The sequence below is a fragment of the Scardinius erythrophthalmus genome (genome assembly GCF_964197995.2).
Source record: "Scardinius erythrophthalmus genome assembly, chromosome: 10".
NCBI classification, from domain to species: domain Eukaryota; kingdom Metazoa; phylum Chordata; class Actinopteri; order Cypriniformes; family Leuciscidae; genus Scardinius; species Scardinius erythrophthalmus.
This window is the reverse complement of record NC_138230.1, coordinates 38,883,280-38,901,558: the sequence shown is the minus strand read 5'-3', so window position 1 is coordinate 38,901,558 and position 18,279 is coordinate 38,883,280. Positions and strand designations below refer to the sequence as shown.

Here is an 18,279-nt window from a genome sequence, read left to right as displayed (position 1 = left end):
ACAATATCCATGTTAAGCTGATAGCTGTGTTTTTAAACAAAGTAACCAGTCTAAGCTGATCATTAGCTAAAAATAAAAATAAAAAAATAATAAAAAAAATAATAAAATAAAATAAAATAAAATAAAATAAAATAAAATAAAATAAAATAAAATAAAATAAAATCCTACACACAAGGCACTCCTCACAAATCCTTCAGACTCGAGGAAAAACAAATCAACTGTCCTCATGAATAACTCAATGAGAACATGCTGGGGGAAACGTAATATCAGCTGTACGTCTAGCCCTTATACATCTCAGATGTGTTAAACCTCACCTGCGTCTGACTGTCCCCTGATGGAAAAGAACCAGACAGCATCTGACATTTCGTCTATTGAGCGCTGTCACATTGTGATGAGGCTGCACACTACTCTTCTCAAAGTTAATGAGGGAGAGAGGGAGTTCAGCTAAATGCAGACTGACTCTAACAGAGTTAATTTCACTTATACAGGCGCCTCTGCGCCGGTGCCAGAACAACATATTCACCATCTACCCGTCTGCGAGGCAGGACAAAGAAAGAGGTGACCTTGAACAAATCATATTATTCCTCACTAGAGCAAGGTATCTGGACTTAAATGGGTCAACATGTTGCAGCAAGCCTGTGGCTAGGGAGGAACAGAGTAATGGCCTTTGTTTCTTACAGTTTTTGGATTCTGCACTCTCTATAGTGCATTCAAATACTATTTATTCATTTGGGTGTAAGGATATAATTGGATGAAAATGGATACTTTCTGAATTTACAGGTCATGTGATCTAACAGTTTTCGTATTTGTCTATTTCACATTAAAAGGTATTACATTAAAACTCTTACATTGTATATGTTGGTCATTTATTGTTATAAATGTACAGTAATGGCAGAGAATAGGCAATATTAAAGACAGTGTCCGCCCAATTTTTCAGCGGCATTGGTTCCAGAAGAATTTTCCATTTATTTCTCCCATAGGGATTTAAATATATATTATACATATATTATTATAGGAATGCTTGTTTCGACTCTCTGATTTGTGGAATTTTCTGTACAGCATCATGGGTAATGTAGTTTTTCACCACAAATTCCACTGTTAAACACAACTGTTATAAAACTAAGTTGAAATAATGTGGGCTGACGCATTTAACATCAGCAAATAACACTGAATATCCTCGTAAGGTTATCTTTAGTTTTTACTTCCGGAACTCGACTGTTGCACTCAAAAACTTCACCCAAAAATGAAAATTCATAAATAATTTATTCAGCCTCATGTCATTCCAAACCTATATGACTTTCTTCATTTTGTGAAACACAGAAGAAGATATTTTAGCCATATAATGAAAGTCAGTGGGGTCTGTTGTTGTTTTGTTCAGTAGAAACATCCTTAAAATTTTCTTCTTTTTTTCATTTACAGAAGAAAGAAAGCCATACAGGTTTGGAATGAGATATTTGGTATGTTAATTAAGGCATTTGGGTCCCCAGACAAAATCTGACCCACAAACGGCAGCCCAAATCATTAAATTACCATATCAATGACAAAATCAGCAGTGCTTTGCATCATATTTATACATGCCGGACCACTTTGACCCACATATACAGTATATTTAAGAGGAGAAAAGTTAGCTATGCATTTTAGGGTTAATACAGGGTGATCAGTTTCTTTAGTTAATAAATTAATCATCAAACTGTTTAATTAATATACAGGCAGCTACAGCTATAGAATCAGACCGCTATACTGTACAAAGTACAGTGGTTCCACATGGCATGTTAAGGAAGGTCTCAGGGTAACTGTCTAGGCGATGAGGTTCGTATGAAGGCCCGGTGGGGGGTGTCAGTCATCGCCGTGGTGACAGCTGAGGCACAGACAGTATGACACCTTCAGTTGGTGTGAATGGGATGCTGATTATGAGCCTTGCAAAACTGATTGAGTTACACACACACACACATGCACACCGCCTCTCTCGCTCTCTTTCTCTCTCCCCCGAGTCCTCATTAGCGATGTGAATGCTGAGGTTCTGGAATGTCGCAGTAATTGCCATGTCCGCACACTGAAATTTACTGGAACAAGGAGCGAAATGTGAGGATGTAAAATACAATTACAGCGCGCGCTCATAATTGATTCATTAATGCAAGCCGAGTCGTGTCGCACATCCAGACAAGACATTAACAATAAGGAAAGAAGTCACAGAGTTGCCGGTTGTATTTTAAAAAGTGAATATCCTACTTGTCCCTCATATCCACATTAATTTAAGGTTAATTATTTTTGATAAGCTCACTGAATGAACCTATTTTACTTCCACATGTTGGAGACAGGCTTTCCACTTCATTCCTTAATATTCACTATTATATTAAATGAATTAGATCGGATGAATCAGGTTGGCGGCACTGAATTTTGCTCCCTCATCAACCAGAGAGAAGTGTTCATCCATAAAATCCCATTAAAAAGAAATTGTTAGTACAACATAGCTGGGTCATTTCACTTCTCAAAAATCTATGAAGTTATAGGCTCTGTAAATAATATAGATCAAAACCAAGACAGACGAGAGGTTTTCCAGCTCTGCATAATTAGATATATAAGTGGCTTCGGATAAAAGCTTCTCAAACAATGTAATAACTCTCAAACCAACCTCAAGCAATATTAGATTATGTGTGCTTTATGTTCTTCATGTTTGTTTGTGAATGCTACCATTCAAAAGTCTGGGGTCGATTTTTTATTGTTTTAAAAATAAATCCCATATGCACACCAAGGCTGTATTTATTTGATCAAAAATAAATACAGTTAAAACAGTAGGCTAATACTGTGAAATATAATTACCATTTTAAGTAACTGTTTTCTATTTTAATATATCTTAAAACGTAATTTATTCCTGTAAATAAAAGGCTGAATTTTCAGCATCATTACTCCAGTCTTCAGTGTCACATGATCCTTCAGGAATCATTAATATGCTGATTTGCTGCTCCAGAAACATTGCTTATTATTATCAATGTTCTGTGGAAACTATTACATTTTTTCAGGTTTAAAAGAACAGCATGTGAAATATTTCACATTATCAATATTTTTACTGCATGTCTCTTTTGATCAATTGAATGTCAAAGTGTAAAATCTTACTGACTCAAACTTTTGAACGGTAGTGTATTTGTTTAAAAACATTTACTTGTTTGTTGTTGTAGAATAAAATGTTAACGTTATTTTTCATTTATTTATTTTTTACCTTTTAAAATACTTAAATACTAAGTAATACTTAAATTAAAATAAAATGGTATGGAGATAGTGGAGGATTTTATGGGGGTTGGTATAAAAATATTTTTGAACAATTACATTTTATTAAAGGGGGGGTGAATTACTGTTTCATGCATACTGAGTTTTTTACACTGTTAAAGAGTTGGATTCCCATGCTAAACATGGTCAAAGTTTCAAAAGTTAAGTTGTACGTTTGAAGGAGTATTTTTGTTCCAAAAATTGTCCTTCCGGTTTGTCACAAGTTTCGGAAAGTTTTTTTCGAGTATGGCTCTGTCTTACGTAAGAGAGGGCGGAATTTCCTTATATGGGTCCTAAGGGCACTTCTCCGGTAAGATCGCGGGCGCGCGCGCACTCGTAAAACAGAGCAAGAGAGTGAAAGCAGTTCGCCATCAAAGCGCCCTGCCCGGCTTTTGGGAAGTCAATGTCACCAAAGATGTGTGTTTTTGGTTGCCAGGGCAAGACAACCCTGCACAGATTCCCAAAGAACCCAGCGTTAAGGCACCCGTGGATGGAGTTTGTTTTCCTGAGCATAAACGGAGTTGTGATAGACTGTTGTTCCCTGCATTTCGACGATGATTGTTTTATAAACAAAGCCCAGATCGATGGATTTGCAGATCGTCTAATGCTTAAGGATCGACCAGTCACAATGATAAAGGTTCGCGGTCGTGCGTTGGAACGGTGAGTAAAACTGTTGAACAAATGTCTCTGTGTGTTGTTAGCTCGGCGCGTTAGCACAGCTTTAGCTTCGCCCACACGGCCCGCCCCCAGCCGCTCGTTTTTTTCCGGAAAGACTCGGTACAGCCAATCTTTCAATTAAAAATATAATAAAACAAAAGACTTTTTGGAGATATGAAGGATGCAATATTACTCTATAGGTACTCAAGATTAACAGGAGATTGAGTGAAAATGAGCATTTCACCCCCCCTTTAAAGTGTCCCTATATGTTATGCTTTTTCGAAAATGACCTTTCATGTAGTGTGTAGTATAGATGTTTGTGAAAGTAAAAGGTCTACAAAATTTTAAAGATCAAAGTGCACACCAAATACAGTTATTGTATCCTAAAATAATGAACTGATTCTGAAAGGGTTAGTTCACCCAAAAATGAAAATTCTGTCAGTAATTACTCACCCTCATGTTGTTCCAACCGCGTAAGACCTTCGTTCATCTTCGGAACACAAATTAAGATATTTTTGATGAAATCTGAGAGCTGGATCACTCCTCCACAGGCTTATGGACACTATAACTTGCTGGCCCAGAAAATGTATTAAAGACATCGTTAATATAGTCCAAGTGACTCCAGTGGCGTAATCTTAAGTTTATAAAGCGACGAGAAAACTTTTTGTGCGCAAAAACAAAACAAAAATAACGACTTTATATAGTGTTTTTGCGCAGCGCGTCTGTGTTGCACGTCACCACGTAGGCTCACTATTGGGCAACGCTGGTCATGTGTGTGATGCGTGGTGATGTGCAACACAGACGCGCTACGTAAAAACACTATGTGTAAAGACTCGAGGCCCAGAGAGAAGGAAATGAAAAGTTTTGTACGTTTTTGTTTGTTTTTGCGCACAAAAAGTATTCAAGTCAAGTCAAGTCAAGTCAACTTTATTTATATAGCGCTTTTCACAATACAGATTGTATCAAAGCAGCTTCAAAGTATTAAATAAATTAGTACATCAGTGTTTGTTTCTGGTGTAAAACATCCACGTTTGGTAATGCTGATCAATAGCACTGTTGAATCGATTAATCAAATTAAGTATCCCCAACTGAGCAAGCCAAAGGCAACAGTGGCAAGGAACCGAAAAACTCCATCAGGTGACCTAATGGAGAAAGTCGGGGGCCAGTTCTCCTCTGGCGTTTATTCTCGTCGTTTTATAAACTTAAGATTGAGCCACTGGAGTCACTTGGACTATATTAACGATGTCTTTAATACATTTTCTGGGCCAGCAAGTTATAGGGCCCTATTTTAACGATCTGAAACGCAAGTGTCAAAGCGCAAAGCGCAAGTAACTTTGTGGGCGGGTCTTGGCGCTGTTGCTATTTTCCCGGCGGGATAAATGACTCTTGCGCCAGGCGCAAATCTAAAATGGGTTGGTCTGAAGAGTTTCATTACTCATAGGTGTGGTTTGGGCGTAACTTGAAATAAACCAATCAGAGCGTCTTCTCACATTCCCTTTAAGAGCAGAGTAGGGGTGGGAGATATTGACAAAAATGAATATCACGATATTTTTTTCCAATATCTCGATATCGATATTCAGACGATATTTTTGCCATCCTTCAAAGAAATGTGTGCAAACTGGCAAAGAAGGTCCAGTTGGTCTTTTGACTTGCTGCATTTTACCTATGTAGGCTATAAAAGAAACAATTAAGGAGCTAACTAAACAGAATCTGAGGAAGCCCCTATCTTTTTCCACTTACAAAAAAAAAAAAAAAAACGGAACTAGGCACCTTTTGCAACAGTGATTATTAAATCAAACAACAATATTGTTGATGATAAATTCAAAGTAAAAAAAAAAAATATTTTCAAAACGCTATAAATCCATCCATTTTTTCCCAAAACGCTATAAATCCATCCATCCCCCCCCCCTTGTCTTTTATTTTTCATGTTTGCATTTATGAGGAAAAAACAATATTACGTGTCAGTTCTCCATTATGGACGCGAGTGCTCTGAAAGCGGCAAAAAGACTAAAGACTTTCAAACTTTCACAGAGACCTCAAAACAAAAAGCACAAAGCCTTTCTTTAAAACGAATTTCGTTTTGTATTAATTGTATCTTAATTTTAATAAATTTTTCATTAACCAATTTCCTGGATTTAATAAATTAAAATTAAATATAAATATAAATATAAATATAAATATAGGCTAGCAATCACAACATAAGGCGCCGGTGCTTGAACTGGAGATTATATAATCATGAACCGAACCGTAGCCTACTCGCCTCACAGGCCTAAAAAATGTGAAATATATTTACAGAAAGCTGGTTCTAAACAAAACCATCCAAAACAAAATAAAACTATGTAGCCTAATAAATGTGCATTTCTCCGTTGCGTTCACAGCCTACTGCGAAGATCGCGAGTCATTATAGCCTATCGTCAACTTCATCTTTGCAGCCGACACAGAAATTAATAAACAATTTAAAATGTCTTATTGCAATATTTTACATATTCATAATCATTACTTTTGGTGGATCTTTGAGGCAGCTTTTTAGGTTTATGGCGTTTTGGAAAAGAGCTCTTCACGTAACGTTTCACCAAGGCGCAGCGGCCCTTCAGCACATAAGAAAAAAAGAAGAGAAAAAGCACGGACTTACTAATTACGAAACTTTGATGTGGTTGAACAGGTGAAACAGTCACAAATTCCTCTGCAACTCAAACCTTCTCAGTACGAGTTATGAAGGAAGAGAACAGCATTACAGTTTTCAGCGCGTCCTCCTCTGATTGCTGTGTTCTGACTGAAAAAGTGCGTGCAGGAGCACATGCGCAAAACGTAGGTTTGTAAAATGTCCTTTTGTAAAATAACATATGATAAAATAAAAATAATTCATATATCATTTTAAAAACGGTTTTGCGCATGTGCTTCTGCGCGCACTATTTCGAATTTACGTATGCGTTTTTGACGACGCGGGACCATGGGCTGGGCCACTCGGAGGTTGCTTCCGCAAATAGTAGCCTACTGCCCTACAGTATTAAAAATCGCTACATATAATTGTTTAGAAGGTTATTGTGTGCGTTATTTGTTTTCTCTTTAACTTCTTTCAGCTCTTTTCATGTTTGGGGGGTCGGATTGTACAAATTATGAAATATTCGATATCCCAATTTTGCATATCGTCTAGACAACAATTTGGATATTATCGTCTAAACGATATATCGCCCACCTCTAGAGCAGACGCGTTTGTTCTAAAGCGGATTCCTATTATAACGGCGGATTTGCCAGGCGCGCACCAGGAGCGGTTCACAGCCAAGGAGAGCAACACTCTCGTCAGGGACGTTGGGGATGGAGAAACCCACCCAAATTAACTTCGGTTAAAAAGGCGTATGATAATCTATCTATCTATCTATCTATCGTAATAATGTATGATTTGCAAAAATGAAAACTGCTGCTTCTGTGTAGATGAGAGAAAATAGCATATGAATAACATGCGCAACGCGCCACTGACTTTAAACTATTTTTTCCTGGTTAGTGGCGCAATTGTTTTTTAAACCTGCAAAATAGCATGAAGGAACGTTTGCGCTGGAACACGCCTCCTTTTTTGCGCTGAACCGCCCAGGGAGCGCAAGTTCATTCCCTAGTTTAGCGACGTGCTTCTGTGGAGGGAAAAGGGCGCTTTGCGCGGGTGCAAAATAGGAATGATACATGCGTTGGTGTACAAAGTCAATTGCGCTGGGTGCAAGATAGGGCCCATAGTGTCTTAGAAGCCTATGGAGGAGTGAGCCAGCACTCAGATTTCATTAAAATATCTTAATTTGTGTTCCGAAGATGAACGAAAGTCAGCATACGGGGTTGGAACAACATTAGGGTGTGTAATTACTGACAGAATTTTCATTTTTGGGTGAACTAACCCTTGAACTTCCGAAATATACTGTCACTAATTCCAGTCTCACTTCCTACATGGGCCATCTGACCAATCAGAGCAGAGCATGCTCTCGGAAAGGAGGGGTTAAAAGAGACTTAATTCTTTATTGAAGTGTTTTAGACGCTGTGGGAAAAGAGGTGATGCTGCAATGTATATTATCAGAAAATGAAAGTGTTTTTTGATCTTGGATGCATGTAAACCTATTGCAGGAGACCTATTGCAAAACAAAATCAGGAACCTTTAAAATAGCATAATGGGGCACTTTAACAAAATGCACATTATAAAAAAATCAGACGTTAAAGCAAAAACGTTTTACAACCATCCCCGGTGTCCTCTCTTTCAGTATATTGAGGCATCAGTGTCAGCTATTGGTCACAGATCCAGGCATGTACTTGTCCCCAGGTAAACGGTATTTTTCTCTGATCTCACAGATGGTGCTGGTGTTGGTTTCCCTAGCTTCTTTGTACACAGTCAAGCCAATAACATCCAAAAGCTATTGGATAGTTTCGTGCCTGTGGGATGGTTAGACGGTAGACCGCCTCGGCACATGTGGCTTTGTGTTTAGAAGACTAAAAGGCAGCAGTGCCACTTCTGATTGCTCTGAATTTCCCCTCTGGCCACTCTAACAATAGAGAAGTCCTACCAGCCGCCTGTGCAAAAACAGCAATTACAGCATTGGGCATGAGTCCAGAACATAAGCCCTATGGACAGAGTTCAAGAATGGACCCAGCTGTACGAGAACAAAACAATCTGGGTTTGTTGCTGCATACGACACAGTGCACGCCTGGGCATGACCCTTAAATAGAAAATCTATTCAGGCGAAGATTTTTAATTAGCTTGAATAATTATGAAGGATGGAATCAGGACCATGAAGGTGTACGTATCACTTACTGTCACTGTTGATGCACTGTACTTGTGGGTTCTGGGTTCCCGGTCCGCATACTTTGTCATTGTCAGGCACACACTCCTCCAGCTTCACCAGCAGCCAATCATAGCAACTGGGTTCCTCACAGGGAATTGCCTCAGTCAGGTGCGGGCAATTCCCTGTTCCACCTGTGGGCTCATTTATGATCCTTCTTTTCCTCAGTTTGAAACCTGTTGAACAACATAGATGACACTCAAAGTCATTCTTGAATAAGTTGACTTGACATGATTTAGTGAACAGTGTAAGTAATTAATTTGTAGATGTTTATCAATTCAAATGACTCATAATATGCAGTTTGCTTGCTGCTGTTTCTTGCAAATTCAACAAGCTTTCACTTTCACATAATTCCAAATATATTTGCCATTACAGGGAATTATTAAAGATAATATTATATAGAACAATTTATACATGAGCATTCAAAAATATGGTGTCAGACTTTTTTATTATTATAATAATACTTTTATTCAGCAAGGGCACATTAAATTTTGTGATGAATGGTGTTTTGAACTTTCAATTAATCAAAGAATTCTAAAGAATTATGGTTTCCACAAAAATAACTGTGTTCAACATTGATAATAAGAAATGTTTCTTGAACATCAAATTAGAGTGATTTCTGAAGGATCATGAGACACCGAAGACTGGTAATGATGCTGAAAATTCACCTTAGCCATCACAGGAATGAATGACAAAAAAGTTATTTTAAATTGTAATAATGTTTTACAATATTACAGTTTTTTTTAAATAAAACATATGCAGCCCTGGTGAAAATCAATCAACAGACTTCTTACAAAAACAAATCTTACCGACCCCAAATTTTTGTATTTGTAGTCTATATATAATTTTTTTTATAACAATCTTTAAGGAAAATTAAATGAAATGAAACTAGGGCGCAATTTGTGGGCCGAGGAATTTTCCTCTTGATGTTCACTGCTAGTCGAAACCAACTCACCACTTCAACCCAACTAATCAACTAGTTGGTGCAACCCCTTGTGTTAACCCTCTTAACAGTCACAGTGTGTTATTGCGCAATCACCCTAATATTACATATTATTATTACCCAATACTATAATAAACATATTGGCCCATTAAGTGCACAAGATGACATAAATTACTGGAGCAGCTTATCATAATGAATATTATTATTCTTCCCTTCATTATGATTGCTTTTCTCCAAAGGGACTAATGCACGCAGCAATCCATTAATACAGAAGAAGCTTTGACGCCAGGGGTATTCCCATTCAAGGGCAGGGAAAGGGCTCCAGAGGAATAAAAAAAAAAAAGGGGGGGGGGGGGGACCTTGGACTGGACTCATGACCAGGCCAAGGTCACCTACATGTACCCTGCCATCGCCCTCCCCTCTCTGTCGCTGGTCCCTTGCCTATGGTTTAATCCACATTGCTGTCTGGGGCCGATAAGGTAATATGGGAGAGGGGGGCCTTTAGGAGAAAGCTGGAGATGCCAGTGTTGTCCCTTTCTCTGATTACTTCTGTCCTGCTCTCTCCTTCTGGCTTTTATTTAATCAGAAGGTCAGTGTAGAGCTCATTGATGGCGTGTAAGAGGATTGTATCACATTCTGTCAGTCAGCCCGGAGGTGTCTGATGGCGTATGCTGCCTCTGTCTCTTTATCAGACAAAAGCAGGATACTGAGTTTCATATGAGCCCCTGGTAATCAAAAAAAGACAATAGGCACAGCCATACAAAAAAATCGCATGGGTCATCATCACGTCTAATGTGTACACTGACATATTATTTGGGGCTTTAGGTTGAGATGTCACAGGTAATTCATACTTTATCTCCCATCAGGCTTATTTTTGCAACTTGTTCAGGCTATTACAAAGATTACAGCTATGTTAAAAAAGAACAGTCCCACGGTTATAACAGCATCAATCAACATTCATCACTTTGTAAAAGGAAAGACAGCATTGGATTTGGTAGCTGTGCGACATCACACCAAAGAATTTGGTTAAAATTTAATTCCAAAATGTGATTTGACAATATTTTAAATAATGTTATATTATACGTTATACTTTATTTTATAGAGAAGCAAATCGAAAACAATGATATTAACCCTAAATTAAACCCTATTTCTGTATTAAACAAGTGATATTAAAAGTTTAAAAGTTATTAAAGTTTGACAAATTATATATATATATATATATATATATATATATATATATATATATATATATATATATATATATATATATATATATATATATATATATATATATATATATATATATATATATATACACAGACCCTTTCCAAAAAATTAGAATATCATGGAAAAGTTTATTTATTTCCATAATTCCATTCAAAACGTTAAACTTCCATAGATTATAGATTCAGGGCCCACAACTTAAACGATTTCAAGTATTTAGTAGTTAATTTGTACATAATTTGGGCTTCCAGCTCATTTTTTTTTTTTTTTTTTTTCAGGATTTCAAAAAATTAGAATATTACATGAAATCACACAGTAATTACACAGTGATACCATGGTCATTGAACCAGGTTTTGGTTCTTTTGGCAGTGTGGGCAGGTGCAAATCCTGCTGGAAAATGAAGGAAGCATGAAGTGCTCTGAAAATGTCCTGGTAGACGGCTGCGTTGACTCTGGATGTAATAAAGCACAGTGGACCAAAGTCCTCTTTTCTGATGAGAGCAAATTTTGCATCTCATTTGGAAACCAAGGTCCCAGAGTCTGGAGGAAGAATGGAGAGGCACACAATCCAAGATGCTTGAAGTCCAGTGTGAAGTTTCCACAGTCTGTGTTGGTTTGGGGAGCCATGTCATCGGCTGGTGTTGGTCCACTGTGCTGTCCACTCAACGCAGCGTCTACCAGGACATTTTCAGAGCACTTCATGCTTCCTTCATTTTTCAGCAGGATTTGCACCTGCCCACACTGCCAAAAGAACCAAAACCTGGTTCAATGACCATGGTATTACTGTTTAATTACTGTGTGATTTCATGTAATATTCTAATTTTTTGAAATCCTGTTTTCGTGGGTTTTATGAGCTGGTACAAATAAACAACTAAATACTTGAAATCGTTTAAGTTGTGGGCCCTGAATCTATAATCTATGGAAGTTTAACGTTTTGAATGGAATTATGGAAATAAATAAACTTTTCCATGATATTCTAATATATATATATATAAAAAATACCAAACACACACACACACACACACACACACACCCACACACACACACACACACACACATATATCTGTGCCCTAATCTCCCTGAATAATGAGGTACAAAAAGTGCAGAAGCCTGCCATTACAGCTATATGGCATGAAGTATGGGCATTGGAACTGTGGCATTTGAAAAGAGTGAGTGGAACACAGATTCAGAGAATTCATCATTAAGATGCATGGTGGAGAATTTCCTCCCATCCTATCCTTTTGAGCCGCTTCATTAGGGAAGAGTCAATATGCATTAGTCATGGCACGGGTCGCTGTCCCAGCCATAATTAACGAGAAAAGCAGCCAGCATGCCAGCACCTTTGCTACACCAGTAACAACTGTCAGCAGCATTCGGTAAACCGGCATCCTGTGAATCTAACAGATACGGTTCCTTCTAAAGACCATTTGAAGCTTGTGTTAGTCTCTTTGAAGACATCTAACCCTTGATTTGTTTCTCTCTTTTTCGTGACATGTTTTCTTTTTTCGTGGGTTCCTTTTCTTTGTTGCTTCCTCTACAATGCTCCTGGTTCATAAACCTCAGAGACAATGAATCTTCTACCCCAGTAGGCGGTGATAAGTTTATGGCCCGGATGCTGATGGCGCAGATAGAGGTGAGAGGTGGGGCGGTGTGAGTTATACGTTGAAAGGCTTCCCGTACACAAATCATGTGATTTACAATGAAAGAGGACGTTTTATTGATCTGTTCTGTTTTAGTGAGATTTAGGTGAAATGACTGCTACCCATACAAAACTGTAAAAGATGGACTGGTCCTATAGTTCAAGCTAAGATTGTGCTCACCTTTCTTTGTGGACTGATCCTGGCAGTTTTCAAAGGTGCAGGGCCCCCATGCGCTCCAGGAGGACACCTCACACTCCACAGGACAGGGAATTTGGCAGAGCTGGGTGGTGTTAGGAGAAACGCCCAAACACAGGTCACTGTTGACTGGCCGCGAGGCTGAAGAGACACATAGACGCACATTATTACAGAGTCCGTATAAAAATACAGTAGATGTACCTCATGTGGGAGAAGAATATGCAATATACACACAAGTATATTATTTTCAGGGCTTGACATCAACACCTCATACACCCCATTTCAGCAGTGGGGTGTAACACAGTCACTCCTACTAGACACTTTGGTGGGTTGAATTTTATATATAATTTATACATTTTTCAGTTGTAATCTTTTAAAAAGACATCTGAGATAATAAACTGTGCAATGTAGTGTTGAAAAAAAACATCTATAAATATAGATGTATTTGTATTTGAAAATTTTCACCAGAATACATTCACAATACCAGCTGCGCTTTCTTGCATAATTGTAGTCATTCCCGCAGATTTTGTGCTTGCACCCAAAGTGTGCGCACATAAGCCACATCATTACTAAATTGAGTTCTGTTTTGCTACTTATTGTGCTTAAACAGTCAAATACACACAAAATAATGTCAAAATGGTGAGTATTCACATAAACACAGTCAGTAACACAAAGTGCTAGGTGGCTAACTTTGGAAAACCACTAGCCACAGTGGCTGGTAAGCAATAAAGTTAATGTCAAGACCTGATTATTTCCAAAAAATAGCAAAAAGTCTGAAGATGAATTTCTTGTTTAATTAAGCTAAAGTATACATTTAAATAATATGTATTTTATATACATTACGGATTAAAAAAATTGGGGTCTGTAAGATTTGCAGAAGTCTCATGCTCACCAATTTATTTAATCAAAAATACAGTAAAAATTGTGAAATATTATTACAATTCAAAATAACTTTTTTCTAGTTGAATACAATTTAAAAAGTAATTAATTCTTGTGATGTCAAAGCTTGAATTTTCGGCATCATTATTCCAGTCTTCAGTCACATGGTGCTTCAGAAATCATTCTAACATTTTCTTATTAGTATTGTTGAAAACATTTGTGCTGCTTAATATTTTTTGTGGCAACCATGATGAACCATGATGAATATAAAACTCAAATTAGAACATGAAGAGATGACATGATGAACATCATTCTCATAAGTGTTTCTGATTGTACATGTTTTGCTAGATATCTCCCAAGACCCTTTTTGTCCTTGTTTTCTTTTTATCAGTAACAAGCACTCAGTGTAAGTGTGTGTGCAGCTCCGAGCCATAGGTGACTTTCTGCAAGGTCAGTGCATCAACACATCTGCCGTCGATACCCTTTGACGGATCTTCTCTTCATTCACATGCAAATTGCTTCGTGTCCAAAAGGTGTTCGCTTTGCGCTTTGAGCCATTTCTAAAATCATTTGGTTAATACATGTGTGTATGTAGGTTTTCAGTGTAAGCTAAATGATTGATTGCATGGCCAGTTGTGGAGTCATTAATGATTTATATGAGCTTTTTTTTGAACAGAAATTAAAAAGGGTTTTGCGAAGTGCTCCGCTGGGACAAACATCCTTTGAAACGCTCAATTTAGCGAGCTGAATTTACTTCCAAAAGTGACACAAAAAAAAAAGCTGTCAAATTGACTAAACTGATTGGCCAAAAATGTCAAATTGACTTGCAAATGCAAGTTCCCTTATTCCCACAAACACACTTGTCTCTATGCTCTTTGTATTTGTTTGTGATTTGATGTGATTGTGCTGTTGAGGTATTGAAGTGGGTAAAAACCTGTCTGACTCCCAGTCCCTGTTAACCTAGTCTGATTAATGACCCTCTCCTTGTAGGTTGACCTTGTTCAGGTGGCATAATGCTCACTTGGAGGCCAGATGGTCTGCTGTTTGCCCACCCAGGGTTTCCACGACCTAATTATGGCACAAGTATCCCATCAGTCCCTCTGTCCGTCTGACAGCCACCAACACATTCACCTGCTTGCATCACCATCATCATCATCATCATCATCATCAATAACTCGGGCCTGCCTGCGGGGCAGTGCTGCATGGATGCTCTGTGAGAAAGCCAAGCCGTTGAATATCTCATAAAGATCCACGACGGGGTGCGACATTGATTATATTCCATAGAGCGACACGGCCGAGCCGAAACGAATGAACACTGTTGTTGTGTTCTGCTCTCTGTGACTGAGATGTGTTAATGGATAAAGATCGTGACAGCAGCTGCTTTCCCCTGTTTTCTAAATGTCTGAAGCCACCCGCGGGGAGAGGAAATCAAGCACAGCTTCCCCAGGCCCAAGCAGCCGAGCAGGAAGCCGGATGGGAGAGAGGAAGACAACAAGCTGCTTTTGATATGTAAAATGCATACTTTTGTGTTCATTCCGGCATTCATTACATGGGTTTAGGAATCCATAATCCCAAAATGATTGAAAATGAATTCGGAACGCAAACAATGCTTTCATATTCATGGGGACAATATATTTCACAACTGGCTACTGGCAAAACAAAACATGAAAATGAAAAATAACAGGTTAGGAGGGACTGATATGAATTCAGAGGCTTTCACCTATGCATAGGTGCATCTCCTGCTTTCATTTCCACTTCCTCGAAATTACGTTTAATATGTGTTAGCACCGTCAGACACAAAAATAATGTGAAATATTCATTATTAATACAAACAAATCTAATGTTCATATTAAAATGCATTTTCAAACTGTTTAGACCCACATTAAATGAAGGAATCTATCTAAAAATCCTGAATAATTTCTCTATAATTTCAAGTCAAGTCAAGTCAAGTTTATTTATATAGCGCTTTTCACAACACAGGTTGTATCAAAGCAGCTTCACAGTAATAAATTAGAACAATACATCAATGTTTGTTTCTAGTGGAACGTCTACGTTCGGTAATGCTGATCAATAGTATCGTTGATTGATTAATTCAATTAAATATCCCCAAATATCCCCAACTGAGCAAGCCTAAGGCAACAGTGGCAAGGAACCGAAAAACTCCATCAGGTGACCTAATGGAGAAAAAAAAAAACCTTGGGAGAACCCGGGCTCAGTCGGGGGCCAGTTCTCCTCTGGCGTTTATGAACTAGAGGTCGGATTTAACTGTAGGATTAAAAGTATTATATGAATGCCTGGCTGAAGAGATGCGTCTTTAATCTAGTTTTAAACTGGGAGAGCGAGTCTGAGCAACGAACAGTATCCGGAAGACTATTCCAGAGTTTTGGTGCTAAATGTGAAAATGCTCTCCCTCCTTTGGTGGATCTGGATATCCTAGGTATGACCAAAAGCCTCGAATTTAGTGACCTTAAAGAGCGCGATGGATTATAGGGCGATAGAAGATCGGTTAAATAGACTGGAGCTAAGCCGTTTAGGGCTTTATAAGTCAGTAGCAATACCTTGTAATTAATACGGGACTTTATAGGTAACCAATGTAGGGATGATAAAATCGGTGTTATATGATCATATTTTCTTGATCTAGTTAGAACTCTAGCGGCGGCATTTTGGACTAACTGTAGCTTGTTTATTAAGGATGCAGGACAACCGGCTAATAACGCATTACAGTAATCTAGTCTCGAGGTCATGAATGCATGAACTAACTTTTCTGCGTCAGAAACTGATAGCATATTACGTAGCTTAGCAATGTTTCTAAGGTGGAAAAAGGCTGTTCTTGTAACATATGAAATATGATTTTCAAAAGACAGGTTGCAGTCTAATATAACACCCAGGTCTTTTACTGTAGAGGATGAAGTAACAGGACATCCTACTATGTTAAAGTTGTATTGTGAGAGGTTTTGTGGGTGGTTTTTTGAACCGATAAGTAGTACCTCTGTCTTGTCTGGATTTAATAAAAGAAAATTATGCGTCATCCAATCTTTTATATCTTTAACACACTCTGTCAATTTGGATAATTTAGCGTTTTCATCTGGCCGTGATGAAATATAGATTTGAGTGTCATCAGCATAACAATGGAAACTAATTCCATGTTTCCTTATAATATTTCCAAGTGGTAGCATATATATTGAGAATAATAGAGGGCCTAACACAGATCCCTGCGGCACTCCATAGTTTACTGGAGTTATGAAAGATTTTTCTCCATTTAAATAAACAAAATGGTAGCGGTCAGATAAATACGATCTAAACCAGCTTAATGCTTGTCCTTGAACACCAGTATAATTTTGTAGTCGATCTAAGAGTATTGTATGATCTATAGTATCGAACGCAGCACTAAGATCAAGTAAAACTAATATTGAGATACAGCCTTGGTCAGAAGCTAAAAGTAAATCATTTGTGATTTTAACGAGCGCAGTTTCAGTGCTATGATGCGGCCTGAATCCAGACTGAAACTTTTCATAGGTGTCATTTTCTTGTAAGAAAGAGCCCAGTTGAGCGGACACAACTTTTTCTAGTATTTTAGACATAAAACGTAGATTTGAAATGGGTCTATAATTTACTAGATTATTCGGATCTAATTGTGGTTTCTTAATGAGAGGTTTTATAACTGCCAGTTTAAATGTTCTTGGAACATGACCTAAAGATAAAGACGAGTTAATAATATTGAGGAGAGGCTCTTCCACTACAGGTAACACTTCTTTCAATAGTTTAGTTGGTATGGGATCTAATAAACATGTTGTTGTTTTAGAGGAAATGATAAATTTATTTAACTCTTTTTGTTCTATAGTTGAAAAGCACTGTAATTGTTCTTGCGGCGTGATAATTGAGGCTGAATTATAAGGCGCGATTGAGGATTGAACGTTTACAATTGTGGTTCTGATGTTTTCTATTTTCTCAGTGAAGAACTTCATGAAATCATTACTACTAAACTGTAATGGAATACTTTGTTCAGGAGACATCTGTTTATTTGTTAGTCTCGCCACAGTGTTAAATAAGAACTTAGGATTGTTATGGTTGTTTTCTATTAGTTTGCGTAGATGCTCAGCCCTGGCCGCTTTTAGGGCCTTTTTATAACGTGACATACTGTCTTTCCATGCGATTCTAAAGACCTCTAAGTTGGTTTGTTTCCATTTACGCTCTAAATTACGGGTTTCTCTCTTTAGAACACGCGTAGTACTGTTGTACCATGGTGCTTTACTTTTCTCTCTGACCTTTTTTAATCTAATGGGCGCAACAATATCCAATGATCCAGAGAGAATGGTGCTCATAGTGCTAGTTAATTCCTCAAGTTCATCTGTTTGTTTGGGTTCACTGAGCAGCTGAGACAGATCCGATAAGCTGTTTGAAAAATTATCTATGGTGGATGGAAGGATTGTTCTGCCTAATCGATAACGCGGCGCAGCATGATATATTACAGGAGTACGTAATATGCAAGTTACCATGTAATGGTCAGTGACATCGTCACTTTGTGGAATGATATCTATATCGGTTGGATCGGTTCCATGTGATATAATTAAATCGAGTGTATGATTAAATCGATGAGTCGGTCCGGTAATGTTTTGCTTGACCCCAAAGGAGTTTAATAAATCTGTAAACGCAGCCCCTAACGC

The 18,279-nt window shown here is 37.9% G+C and overlaps 1 protein-coding gene across 1 annotated transcript in view; it reads right to left on the bottom strand.

The window, feature by feature from the left end:
* Nucleotides 1–18,279, bottom strand: part of thsd7aa (thrombospondin, type I, domain containing 7Aa) — a 133,639-nt gene that overhangs the window by 45,423 nt on the left and 69,937 nt on the right. Inside the window, exons 5-6 of the mRNA XM_081376742.1 lie at nucleotides 12,722–12,877; nucleotides 8,708–8,911 (exon numbers count right to left, since the gene is read on the bottom strand). Of these exons, the coding sequence (XP_081232868.1) occupies nucleotides 8,708–8,911; nucleotides 12,722–12,877 (360 nt within the window). The remainder of the gene's footprint in view (nucleotides 1–8,707; nucleotides 8,912–12,721; nucleotides 12,878–18,279) is intronic.